Raw genomic sequence first — 13193 nt, 5'->3', positions numbered from 1 at the left:
TATGGTTTTAGTCTCCTTATTTGAGAAGAGATATTTGGAAAAGACAAGGATCATGGGAGTCATTCCTGGCCCGAAGGACTTCTCTCATGAGGCAAGGTTGAACAGGTTGGGCCTGGACTCATGGGAGCTTTGAAGAATAGGAGGCATTCTGACTGAAACACACAAGATCCTGAGCAACTTGAGGGGGTGGATACCAAGAGGATGTTACCTCTTGTGTAGAAGAAGAGAACTAGTTTCAGAATAAGATGAAGGCAAAAATAAATTATTTGCTCTCATCAGATTGTTCGTGTGTGGAATTCCCTTCCCCAGAAGGTCCTGGAGGCTGGCTTATTGGATTTATTCAAGGCTGAATTAGATTTTTTGGTAACAAGGGGAGCCTATGGCAAACAGTGGAGTTGAGACTACAATCAGATTAGCCACAATCTATTGAATGGCAGAGCAGGTTCGAAAGACCACTCCTAACGCCTATGAACCTATCCAATTTGGTTTTGAATCACCCCTGTAGATATGTGCTGGGCCACCAGGCCATGAAACAGATGAAGAATTCCAGTGTGTTGATCTCTGGGATGCGAGGACTTGGTGTGGAGATCGCCAAGAACATCATCCTTGGGGGAGTGAAAAAGGTGACAGTTCACGACGAAGGGAACACAGAATGGAATGATCTCTCCTCTCAGGTATGGCCGTCATTTCCTCAAACCTGGCCAGATTCACAAAACCGTGCAGACCAAATTGCCACTTACTACCAGTGTGCAGTCAATATACCAGAGAAAAATAACAAAATCCTCCAACTTTTTCCTCTCTCCAGTCTAGCTAAAAGCTTGGTAGGCATTCGAGGATAAGAGGGAAACAAATTATGCTTTTATCTATGAATTGTTGCCTGAACGAATGCCAAAGTGCATTCTATAGTAACTTTAAAAATGTAATTTGATATGCACTGAAAAGAAATTTTTGCAAGACTCTAAGGAAAGGATGGACGATTGTATGGTGGCTCACAGTATTGCCTCACAGTGCTAGGGACCAGGGTTTGATTCCAGCCTTGGGCATCTGTCTGTGTAAAGTTTGCACTTTCTCCCCATGTCTGGTTTCCTCCCACAGTCCAAAGATGTGCAGGTTAAGTAGATTAGCCATGGGAAATGCAGAGATATGTGAAAGGGTGGGATTGTCTTCAGAGGGTTGGAGCAGACGTGATAGGCTGAATGGCTTCTATCTGCACTGCAGGGATTCTAAATAGAATAAGTTGGTGGCTCTCTGAAGAAGCTGCCACAAGCCATGGGGGGGTATTATCGCTAGATTATTAATCCAGGGACACAGGTAGTTTTCTGGGGACCTGGGTTCAAATCCTGCTGTAGAAGTTGAATTCAATGTGGAATTAAGAGTCTAATGATGGCCATGAATCCGTTGTTGAATCAGCTGTTGCAAAAACCCATCTGGTTGAGTAATGTCCTTTAGGGAAGGAAACTGCCATCCTTACCTGGCTTGGGCTACATGTGACTCCAGACCCACAGCAATGTGGTTGACTCTGGGCAGTTAGGGATGGGCAACAAATGCTGGCCTAACCAATGAAATCCTCATCCCATGAATTAAAAAAAAACAAAGTGCCATTACCCACCTGGTTAACAGATCTGTAAGTATAAAAGTTTATTCACTAATATGTCCAACAAACAATTCAGGAATTTTTTTTTTAACTTTGAAATTGCTGAGAATGTCACTGTAGCTGCCAGATGATTAGCACAAATTAATTAAGGGGGAAGTCAGTTAATAACATAGAGAGGAAAGGAACATAACTGCATCTTTTTTCAGCAATACTCAAGTGCTCTACTACCAAACAACTAATTGAAATAACTCAGTTCTAAGGAAGTGTCACTGGACCCGAAACTTTAACTCAGATTTCTCTCCAGAGATGCTGCCAGACCTGCTGAGCTTTTCCAGCAATGTCTGTTTGTGTTTCTGATTTCCAGCATCCGATTTCTATTTCTATTCTGGCACTGTGTGCAAATGCTTTTGTGGCACAGTGGTAGTGTCCCTATTCCTGAGCCAGGAGGCCTGGGGTCAAGTCCTACTTGCTCCAGCGGTGTGTCATAACATCACTGAAGAGGATGATGAGAAAATATCTAATTTCCTGAGTTTCTGTCTCCGGTGTTTAGTTTTTCCTGACGGTACACGATATCGGGAAGAACAGGGCTAAGGCATCTGAGCACCGGCTGGCAGAACTGAACAGTTATGTTCCTGTATCCTCATACACCGGGAAATTAACTGAGGACTTCTTATGCCAATTCCAGGTAAAGTGGAAGTAAAGAAAATTCTCTTAAACCTGTTTGTAAATGGATCGGAGTAAACATATTAAGAAATGAAGACCTTTCTTAAAACGATATTTTCAATCCTGCTCAAATTTACCATTAGCCCTGCTCCCGGGACTATGTGCTGGATCAGATGCCAATCGCCAAGAAAAATTAACTTAAAATCTTGGCTTAGGAATTCCACTTCTTTTGCACCAAATTGAGAATTCTAATACAATCTGCAATTTATTGTTTTCTCCTCAAATGAAGAGTCACTGGACTCGAAAGTTTAAGTCTGTTTTCTCTCTCCACAGATGCTCCAGACCTGCTGAGTTTCTGCAGCAATTTCTGCTTTTGTTTCTAATGTTTTTTTCTCTATTAGTTACTTTCACGATTGCACAGTCAACCTGGAGGCCACTCTTTAATCAGTCTGTCTTTAATATACCTTGGGGTTGAATTATACAGGGTTGTGGGGGTCTCTTCTGGTCACACAGCGATCCACCCTCCAGAAACATTGGGTCCTGAAAGGTGGCAATGACACCCTGAGGTGTTAAAACATGCCAGGCAGCCCCAAAGAGCTGAGTGTTTGATTCTTCCCCTCAGCTGTGAACAAGTGACTACACTTCAAAATGTATTTCATTCGCTGTAAAGCACTTTTGGATGTCCAATAGTCTTGCAAGTCATTACATAAATACAAGCCTTATTTTCTCTGATACTTTATTTACTCATCGACAGTTTCACAAATAGAACAAAATAATCATTTTATTGTATAGAATTCAAATATTGCTGAAAAAAGACACATTTTGTGGACGTTTCTTGTCTCAGGACTGTTTGCAAGAATACCAATTCAAGGGCAATACTGATATTCCACTTGCCAACCAATCAGCACTCTCCTTTAATGCTAAATCAATGTTGGTTTTCCCCTCATATCGGTTATTCTTGCAAATTGTCCTGATGAGTGCAAGACAAAAATCGTGGACAAAATGTATCGCTTTTTTAAGCATCAGTCAAAATGTAACAGAATATGGAAGTCACCAGCATGGGAGGGGTTCAAATTGGGCATTAACTATCTAAGATGTGTATTGAACATCTGAAAATCATCATGATATTGTGAACAAGGTGCCATTTGGAACCACGTGTGCAGTTCTTGACAAAAGACTTAAAGACCCGCATTTGGACAACTTTTTCCTGCAGGCTATCTCATTGGTTCAGTGAATTCCAGTTGATGGAGGAAGCTGTGTTCATCTGTGACTGGCTGCACCTATTGAGTGTAACGATCATGGGGAATCTGGTGATATTTCAGTACGAATCTGCGCACTATGAGACTTGAAACTTTTGGAATGACTAATTACCCCTTGTCTAAAATATTTAAAATTCTCCTCCTTAGGTGGTTGTGCTGACTGATTCCACACTAGAGGAACAGCTGCAAATCGGGGAGTTTTGTCATAACTATAATACCAAGTTTATTGTGGCGGACACTAAAGGCTTATTTGGGTAAGGGCTCGCCACGGTTTGTAAATATTGAATTGGATGATAACATCATCCTCGCCATCTTCACATACTCCAACTGGGATATGTAAGAGTAATGCTCCTTCTAGTTTATTTGCATGTAAGTATTTTTTTTGTCAGCTATGGCTCGGATGGTAGCATGCTTGCTTCTGAATTTCTGAGTTCAAATCCCACTCCAGGGCTTGAGCACAAAAATCCAGATGGGTATGTGACTGTAGCATTGAGGGAACATTGCAGTGTAGGAGGTGTCTTGGCTGACACCTTAAACAGATGCACTGTGCCTGACTCAGGGGGTGAGGAAAGTTTTTCCAGCACTACTTTGAAGAAGAACAAGGCATTTATCCCCCAGTGTCCTGGCCAATATTTATCCATCAGTTGATATGATACAAAACACACATTATCCAGTTGTTATCATCTTGCTGTTTGTGGGAATTTACTGATTGCAAACTAGCGGCCACATCCCCTATGTTACAACAGTGACTGGGTTTCAAACAGTGCTCCATTGGATATACATTGCTTTGTGCTTTCTGGTGGCTGTGAAAGATGCTATATAAATGCAAGCCTGTCTTTTCTTTGGGTGTGGGTGTCCTTGGTTTGGTCATGACGAACTGTGGTTGCAAGCCACTCAGTTGTATCAAACTATTCCCAGTGGGGAGTGGTTTGATACAACTACTGGGGAGCAATGAGCTGATAAGGACGATGGATTGCCCACCCAACATCAGTGCCACCAATGGCCTTCTACCGCAATCTGAGAGTATTTTTATTCACGCATGGGATGTAGGCATTGCTGGCTAAACTAGCACTTATTGCCTGTCCTAGATGCCCTTGAGAATGTGGTGGCAAAATGCCTTCTTAAACTATCTATGTGCTGCAGGCAGACCACAATGTCATGAGGGATGGAGTTCCAGGATTTTGACCCAATGACACTGAAGGAACGGTGATATATTTCCAAATCTGGAAGCTGAATGGCTTGGAAGGGTGTTCCCATGTATCAGCTGCCCTTGTCCTTCTAGATGGTAGTGGTTGTGGGTTTGGGAGATGTTCTGTATTGAATTGAATTAGCTTTATTGTCACATGTACTCAAATGAGTATAGTAAAAAGTTTATAAGTCGCCACTTACAGCACCATCTTAGGTACAAAGGTACCTCCGTACAATCCTTAGTTACAGAATAGAGAAATGAGGAGAAAAGAAGTGACATTACCGTTGTACACGGTATTACCATAGGTCAGAAAAATAAGAAGCAAAGTTAAAAAGACAAACATTACAGTCTTTCTAAGGAGTCTTGGTGAATTTTTGTAGTGCAATGTAGCTAGTGGTGGAGGGAGTGGATATTTATGGATGTAGTGCCAATAAAGCAGGACGCTTGATATAAGCATTTTTGGTTGTGTCTGGTCCAGCACTTGTAAGGACCCTGATCTTAATCATTACAAATGACTTTAGGAAAGCTGAACTGAAACTTGTAGACTATTCAGTTTCTTAGTCATTAAAAATTCTTTAATATTTAATGTGTTTTACAAGATGAACTGCAAATCTTCATTTCAACAGTACCTGCCAAACCCATGACCTCCATCATCGAGAAAGTCAAGGGTAACAGATACATGGGAACATCATCACCTTCCTTGCCAAGCCACATATCATCTCAACTTTGAAAAATATCGCCTCCCCTTACTGTTACTGGGTCAAAATCCTGGGAGTTCCTCCATAACAGCAATGTGGGTGTGCCTACACCCCCAATCTTTACAGCCTTTCAAGATGGCTGCTGACCTTAACTCATCGAGAGCTGTTAGTGTCGGGGAATAAATGTTGGCCTAGCCAACGATACTCACATCCCAAGAAATAGAATTTACAATAAGGTTTTAAAAAGTCCCCTACAAGTATCTTTCTGTCAAAAACATTTCAATCGGAGGAACCTTTTTTTTTGAGGAATTACAGAAAACAAAATGGCGCCATGTTTATTTATTCTAGTCTGGGGATGTGGCCCGATTTGTGGGGAGACTGGTTACCAGGAGGAAGTTTTCTAACCTCATTAAAGATCACGACATCTTGATAAAATTCCAGACCGCGTGATTCAGCCAATCAAGACAGTAAGTTTTCAAATATTAGAGTAGAAGTCATTCCTATTGGACATCTTTTCTTTTGTAAACAGTGGAATGGTTGGATAGTTCTTTGGCAGCAGTACGATGGGCTGAAAGGTGGACATCTGTGAATTCAGGCTTTCTGAAATGCCAAGTTCAGTTCATACACTGGATGTTTCTGCTTTATTTAACAGCCAACTGTTCTGTGACTTTGGGGAGAAATTCACAGTGATCGACAAGAATGGTGAAGAACTCCAGACAGCATTAGTAACCTGGATCACCAAGGTAAACTGCTTCCTCCACTATGGAGCGACTTGCCATGTTTTGTCTTTATCTCCCTCTCTGTTTCTTTCTTGTTCATCAGTCTGATCCAGAGAGATGTGATTTTCACGGCCTTTTTAGTGGGTGTTTGCAGAGAGTGCTAACTGCTTCTGAGAATGTACAGGACTCGGTAGACACTAGACAAATGCACAGACACTCTGCCTTCACACACTTGAGAAACATTGCATGCTCTTCCATGTATTGCATTCGCCAATACAACGCTCCACCTGGTGCTGTGACTCACTTACCACTTCCAATCAATGGTGCCAGTGACATAATTTATCCACTGCTGCTGATACAGGGGAGGTCTCAGGTGGATTCGGATGGGGGTAAAGTATGGGAAATTTGTGGCAGTATATCAACTGCCCCCAGCCAATTCCCAAACACAATCTCTTCAATTTTCCTAATCTTTAGCTGGTGCAATGTTCAATTCACCCAAGGCTGAATGTCAGGCCGCAATCTGACAATGGATAATCAGGAATGGATTGAGACAAATAGTGTAAAGTTAGAGCTGAGTGTCATTGGTGTACACACGTGGAATTGACTTCAAGGGGAAGCATGAGGAAGAGGAGGGGGCCAGAGCATATTATCAGAGATCACAGGTCACAGTGCATGGTGGGGGGCATTGGTCATTGACAGACCATCGCTCTTGTTACAATCTGATAGACAATCATGAAATCAAGCGAGGATACTCTCAACAAGCTGGACAATGGAGGCAAGATATTACCAAATACCGTCATGCTCTTCCTCGTATATAAAAAAATTTAAAAGGTGTAAGAACAGGAGATGACCGTCTCTTTGCTCTTGAAAGAAAAGGTTTGAGTGTTGACCAAACAGAGGACTTTAGAATCCTGTAAGATTTTGTACAAGTGGATATGGACAGAATATTTCCTCTTGTGGGGAAGAGCCCAACAAGAGACTGTCAAATCAAGACAGTCACAATGAAACCCAAATGGACTGGATGGGCCAAATGGCCTACTTCTGCACTGTATATCCTGTGTGATCGTATGTGGAGCTAGGGCACAAATCATTATCCAGATCTTCCAGGGTAAAATGGAATACTGCAACCTCCGAGGTAGTTATATCAGAAAGGAATAAATAATAAGTGTTAATTGAAAGTGTGAGAAAGGCAGTGTCAGAATTTAAATTCTGAGGAAGGGTCATGCGACCCGAAATGTTAATTCTGATTTCTCTTCACACATGCTGCCAGACCTGCTGAGCTTTTCCAACAACTTCTGTTTTTGTTCCTGATTTACAGCATCCACAGTTCTTTCGGTTTTTATTTTGTTAGAGCTGACAAACAAGTTAATGTCTTCCTTGGCACCAGGAACAACACCAGAGGGAGTTGACCAGTGTTGGCATCCAGGAATCTCCTGGGTTTGATTGATTTTACTCTCACATGGAGGAAGCCAGAGAAACTGAAAACAGTGCAAATGCTCCTTTTGATCAAAGGCTTGGTCAGTAATTGAGTGCAGGAATCATAACCCTGAAAAGGCATTTAAAATAAAACAAATCAAGTTGTTCTGATTTTTTTTTAACTGTAGGGCAAGTCCGGCCTGGTGACCTGCATAGACGAAGCGTGGCATGGATTTCAGACTGGGGATTACGTGACCTTCTCTCAAGTTCAGGGCATGACTGAACTGAACAACTGCAAACCCGTTGAAGTCCAGGTTAATGGTAAGCAGCTTTCAGTAACACTAGGGGGCAGTCAAACCTCACAATGACATCTTCCTGCCAGATAACGAAGGCAAGAGGAGGAATGTTTCTGTGTGAAAAAGCTTTCCGTAATGCAAATAAAAGACTTCACTAGTTGTGTGAAATAATTACTAACATCCTGTGTGATCGTATTAACCTGTTAGAGATATGGACTTGCCTGTTGCAGTTTGATTTGGAAATAATTTGAGATGCACTTTATCAATACTCTTTACCATCCTGTGTTTTGTTATAAGGAGTCTTGGCTAACTGGATGGCCTGTGTCCCTGTATCTTTCATTGTGGAGTCATAAGACTGTTCAGCCCATAAAACCTCTACTAGCTCTTTTCAAGAAGCTAGCCAATTAATCAAACTGCTTTGCTTGCTCCCCATAACCCCATGTTTATAAAGCTCTGTGTTACTAGTGAATCTGATTCCTCTGTCCTGTCAAGACAGAGCATTCCAGAGCATCATAAACCACTGCATTTTTTTTTAAAGATCATCTTCTCTTCCCACCCTCCTAACCTTACTCTAATCCATCAACTAACCAGGTCTTTAGCTAAATAAAAACAGAAAGAACCACGGATGCTGCAAATCAGGAACAAAAACAGAAGTTGCTGGAAAAAGAGATAACAAGGTGTAGAGCTGGATGAACACAGCAGGCCAAGCAGCATCAGAGGAGCAGGAAGGCTGACCTTTCGGGCCTAGACCCTTCTTCAGAAATGGGGGAGGGGAAGGGGGTTCTGAAATAAATAGGGAGAGAGGGGGAGGTGGATAGAATATGGATAAAGGAGAAGATAGGTGGAGAGGAGACAGACAGGGCAAAAAGGCAGGGATGGAGCCAGTAAAGGTGAGTGTAGGTGGGGAGTTTGGGAGGGGATAGGTCAGTCCAGGGAGGGCGGACAGATCAAGGGGGTGGGATGAGGTTAGTAGGTAGGAGATGGGGGTGGGGCTTGAGGTGGGAGGAGTGGATAGATGGGAGGAAGAACAGGTTAGGGAGGCAGGGACAAGCTGGGCTGGTTTTGGGATGCGGTAGGGGGAGGGGAGATCTTGAAGCTTGTAAAGTCCACATTGATACCATTGGCCTGCAGGGTTCCCAAGCGAAATAAAAGCTCAGCAGGTCTGGCAGCATCTGTGAAGAAAAAGATCAGAGTTAACGTTTCGGGTCCAGTGATCCTGGTGACTGACCCTCGAATCAGGAACAAACTGTTCTTAAAAAACATTTTTTAATAATCTTCTTTCAACATAGACGGTGCTGGAGAAACTCAGCAGATCTGGCAGCAGAGACAAACAGAGTAAATGTTTTGAGTCTGGTATGACTCTTCTTCGGAACAATACAATTGTGGCTGAAATGGTCACAATCTCAGTTCTATTTTCCAGTCCATCCCCTAGTAATCCTTAAATCCTTTGTCGATCAAGTATCTATCTAACTCAGCCTTGAACTCAAGGCTATCTCAAGACTATCTAACTCAGCCTTTGGGGTGGCACAGTGGCTCAGTGGCTCGCACTGCTGCCTCACAGTGCCAGGGACCAGGGTTCAATTCCACCCTCGGGTGACTGTCTGTGTGGAGTTTGCACATTCTCCCTGTGTCTGCGTGAGTTTCCTCCAGGTGCTCTGGTTTCCTTCCACAGTCCAAAAATGTGCAGATTAGGTGGATTGGCCATGCTAAATTGCCCATAGTGTCCAGGGATGTGTAGATTAGGGGGATGGGTCTGGGTGGGATGCTGTGAGTGTGGGTGTGGACTTGTTGGGCCAAAGGGCCTGTTTCCACACTGTAGGGATTCTATGAATAGATTTAAAGACCCAGCCTTCACTACCTGCTATGGGGGAGAGTTCCACATTTGAACACCCCTCAGAGAGAAAAGAAAACTTCTTGTTGATTTCTGTTGTGTCTTTTCTTTAGATCCTTATTCCTTCTTCATCGGTGACACGAGTGACTTTAGCAATTACGAACAAGGCGGGGTTGTGACGGAAGTAAAAATGCCGCAGACACTGACGTTTGTAAGTCTGTATGTTTTGGCCCATTCTCTATTGCCACTTTAGTACCTGACCCTTCACCTTTAGCAGGTTCTAAAATGGATGATCAAATATTCCGATTGATCAAGAGGTCCACATAATCAATGTAAAAATACACACTAAGTAATTGAAATGTCATGCAGGGGTATACACATTGCTATTATACTTACAGAGTAAATCACTTAAATAATAGTGCAACTTACCCTTAAATAAAACTTATTGAGAGAGAGCCTTCTCGCTCGCTCCCTTAACTGACTACTCAGAAATTGCAGTAAGACAGTAAACTTCTCAGTATTTCAGATATATAATTTTTGCCAGTTTATCAAGGGTGCAGGTTCATAAGGTGCAGGTTAAAACAAAGTTTGCTGGACTGGATCAATACCTTACCTTGCCCCGTACTTCCAGCTGGTCTCCAAACTCTACAGACTTGTGCTGCTTTGCCACGTCGAGTTCAAGTCTGATAGTGGGCTGTCAATGCGATCAATAGCTGAATTGATCTGGGCAGAGCAGTCAATTCTGTTCTCAGTGTTGTGATTTTGCACATGCTCACATGGTGCCCTACCTCGTCCTGGTGTTGGTCACAAGAGGAGCCATGTTTTAAATTGCTCTGTGACATCTTTATACTCATGGGATGTGTCTAGTAACCCAATGTCCAATTCCTGAGCACTCCCTGGTAACCTCTAGAGGTTGGCCACCCTAGCTGCAAGGTACCAAACTGTGAATTTATTCATCATAAGTTTGTCTCCTTCCCAGGACTGTTTAATGACAAACATTTTTGAATAGGAGGCTGGTCAACTCCTTAGGTCCTGCTTCGCAATTTTGTTCAGTCGGGGCTGCTTTGTGATTCAGCTTTCTTGATGCCAAAGGGAGACAACAAGGTATTGATCTCAGGGCACCTCTAGTACCTACACCATGTAAACTGCAATGGTTCAAGAACATGACTTTCGACTAGGAATAGGAAAAGTTTAGTGGGATATGAGCCAAACACAGGCAAATGGGACTAGTTCAGTTTAGGAAACCTGGTTGGCATGGACGAGTTGGGCCAAAGGGTCTATTTGCGTGGTGTATGACTCTATGACTCCCTGACTCTAATTAGGGATGAGCAATAAATACTGACCCTGCTAGTGACGGTGACATCCCAATAAAAGTCTTGAAATCTTCAGTTAATTGTCCGAGCACACGCAGCTTTTAGAAGTGAGATTTCCACATTTTCAGCAACATGTCATGTGAGAAAGGCGCTTCCTGATTTCCTTCCTAATTGGACTAGCTCCAAGTTCAGGATTATATCCCCTTGTTCTGCAAACCTTGACCAGAGGAATTGGTTTCTCTAAATGCAACCTGCCGTTGAAAATGGTGCATTTAGATCCCCCCTCAATCTTCCACACTCGAATAAATCTATCCAACACCATCTCATAATTTAACCTCCCAAACTCTTGGATTCTCTGAAAAGTTTGATCTTCCATCGATGAGGCAGATTGAGGGGCCAGAGACAATGATATCTGTTGTGTCGGTGCAGGTTGCATGGCTTTAGCAGGAGTATACAGCTGTTGGTGTTGTTAGTCACTGTGGACTCTGTTTTAGTGTGACCTTCGCCAATGCTCAAGTACAGTGTACAAGAGGACCCTTGCCAGTCTGATTACTTACACCAACTCTCGCCTTTTCATTCACAGAAATCCTTTAAGGAGGCACTGAAGGAGCCGAAATACCAGGTTTCTGACTTTGGGAAAGTAAACAGACAGGGAACGTTGCATTTTGCTTTCCAGGCTCTCCATCAGTTTGTGAAAGACTATAGACGGCTCCCCAAACCCTGGGAGAAGGTGAGCGTTCCTGGTACCTACAGGTGGATTAGCTCCTAAGATAGCATCCTCCACTTAATAACATCCTGTTACTGTTCACCAGATCCCTCCCTGCTGCTATTGAAATGAATGTTGATCTTTGATAAGACTAGCATAGATATCAAGGCCTGGCTCACTGGGTAATACTGTCGCCTCTCAGTTAGAGCCTTGTAGGTTCAAGATACACTCCAAAGATGTGACCTTATAACCTTGATGCCTTCTTTGCACTGACAGAGTGCTGCAATATCGGAGGTCCAATCTTTTGGTTGAGACCTTAAGCCAAGTGAGCGTGAAATATCCTCTGATGCTACTTCCAAGGAAAACCAGGTAAGTTTTGTCCAGTGTCCTGGCCAATATTTATCATCTGATCCACATCACTCAAATGGATTCCCTAGCCATTATCATTTTGCTATTTGCCATGATCTCCCTGTGCACAAATTGGCAGCATCATGGCTCAGTGGTCAGCTCTGCTGCCTCACAGCGCCAGGGACCTGGGTTTGATTCCACCCTCAGGCGACTGTCTGTGTGGACAATGTACATTGTCCCCATGTCTGTGTGGGTTTGCTCCAGTTTCCTCCCATTGTCCAAAGATGTGCAGGTTAGGGTGGATTGCCCCATGGTGGTCAGGGACATGCAGGCTAGGTGGATTAGCCATGATAAAATACAGGGTAACAGGGATAAGGTAAGGATGTGGATCTTGGTGGAATGCTCTTCGGAGGGTCAGTGTAGTCTTTACGGGCCAAATGGCATCTTTCTGTACTAGATGGATTCTATGATTCAGATTTCCAGATGACCACTTTAAGCAGGACTTCATAGGTTTTAAAATGCATCCTGTGGTTGTAAAAGATGCCATATAAATGCAAGTCTTTTCTTTCACCCAGAAGCACAATGCAAATGTGGCTTGTGCTTTTATCGAAGTATTTTTCTATCCTTCGGTGAAATCCCTCACTTTGATGAAGGCAATTAGCCACCAAAATGTAATGTCAAAGAAGAAAACATACATGAACAGAGGTTAAAAAAATTATATGCATATTTAAAACTTATTAGTTCTTTCTATTTCTCTTGTAGACTGATGCAGAACTCTTAGTGGCCATTGCAAATAAGCTCAGTGAGAATGACCCTTCGATCCTAAATGAAGAGCCCTTGGATGAGAACCTAGTGAGAAAACTGGCCTATGTTGCCAGAGGCAACCTGAGTCCTATCACTGCATTTATTGGTGGCATCGCTGCTCAGGAAGTCATGAAGGTAAAAGAGAGGTGAAGCCAAATACAGACTCTTTGTGACCTGAGGCCACCATATTTGATTTGGAGCCACGTTGTAAAGGGGCACAGAGCTGTTTAACTACCCTGCAATCGTCTATCACCAGCACCACCATGTTAAAACTAAGCAAGTTGGGAATGGGACTTCTCTTCTTATGAGATGTGGGTGTGTGATGAGGGGTGAATCAGTGGAGAGTTAGTTAGCCTC

The 13193-nt window shown here is 43.0% G+C and overlaps 1 protein-coding gene across 1 annotated transcript in view; it reads left to right on the top strand.

The window, feature by feature from the left end:
* Positions 1-511: 511 nt before the first annotated feature.
* uba1 (ubiquitin-like modifier activating enzyme 1) overlaps positions 512-13193 on the top strand; it is a 272418-nt gene continuing 259736 nt past the window's right edge. The window contains exons 1-8 of the mRNA XM_048606255.1: positions 512-674; positions 2145-2279; positions 3664-3770; positions 6056-6146; positions 7727-7859; positions 9779-9876; positions 11562-11708; positions 12795-12971. Coding sequence (XP_048462212.1) covers positions 528-674; positions 2145-2279; positions 3664-3770; positions 6056-6146; positions 7727-7859; positions 9779-9876; positions 11562-11708; positions 12795-12971 — 1035 coding nt within the window. The 5' untranslated portion in view covers positions 512-527. The remainder of the gene's footprint in view (positions 675-2144; positions 2280-3663; positions 3771-6055; positions 6147-7726; positions 7860-9778; positions 9877-11561; positions 11709-12794; positions 12972-13193) is intronic.

The sequence above is a fragment of the Rhincodon typus genome, chromosome 16, assembly GCF_021869965.1.
Source record: "Rhincodon typus isolate 14 chromosome 16, sRhiTyp1.1, whole genome shotgun sequence".
Lineage (NCBI taxonomy): Eukaryota > Metazoa > Chordata > Chondrichthyes > Orectolobiformes > Rhincodontidae > Rhincodon > Rhincodon typus.
This window is presented reverse-complemented; position numbering and strand designations above follow the sequence as displayed.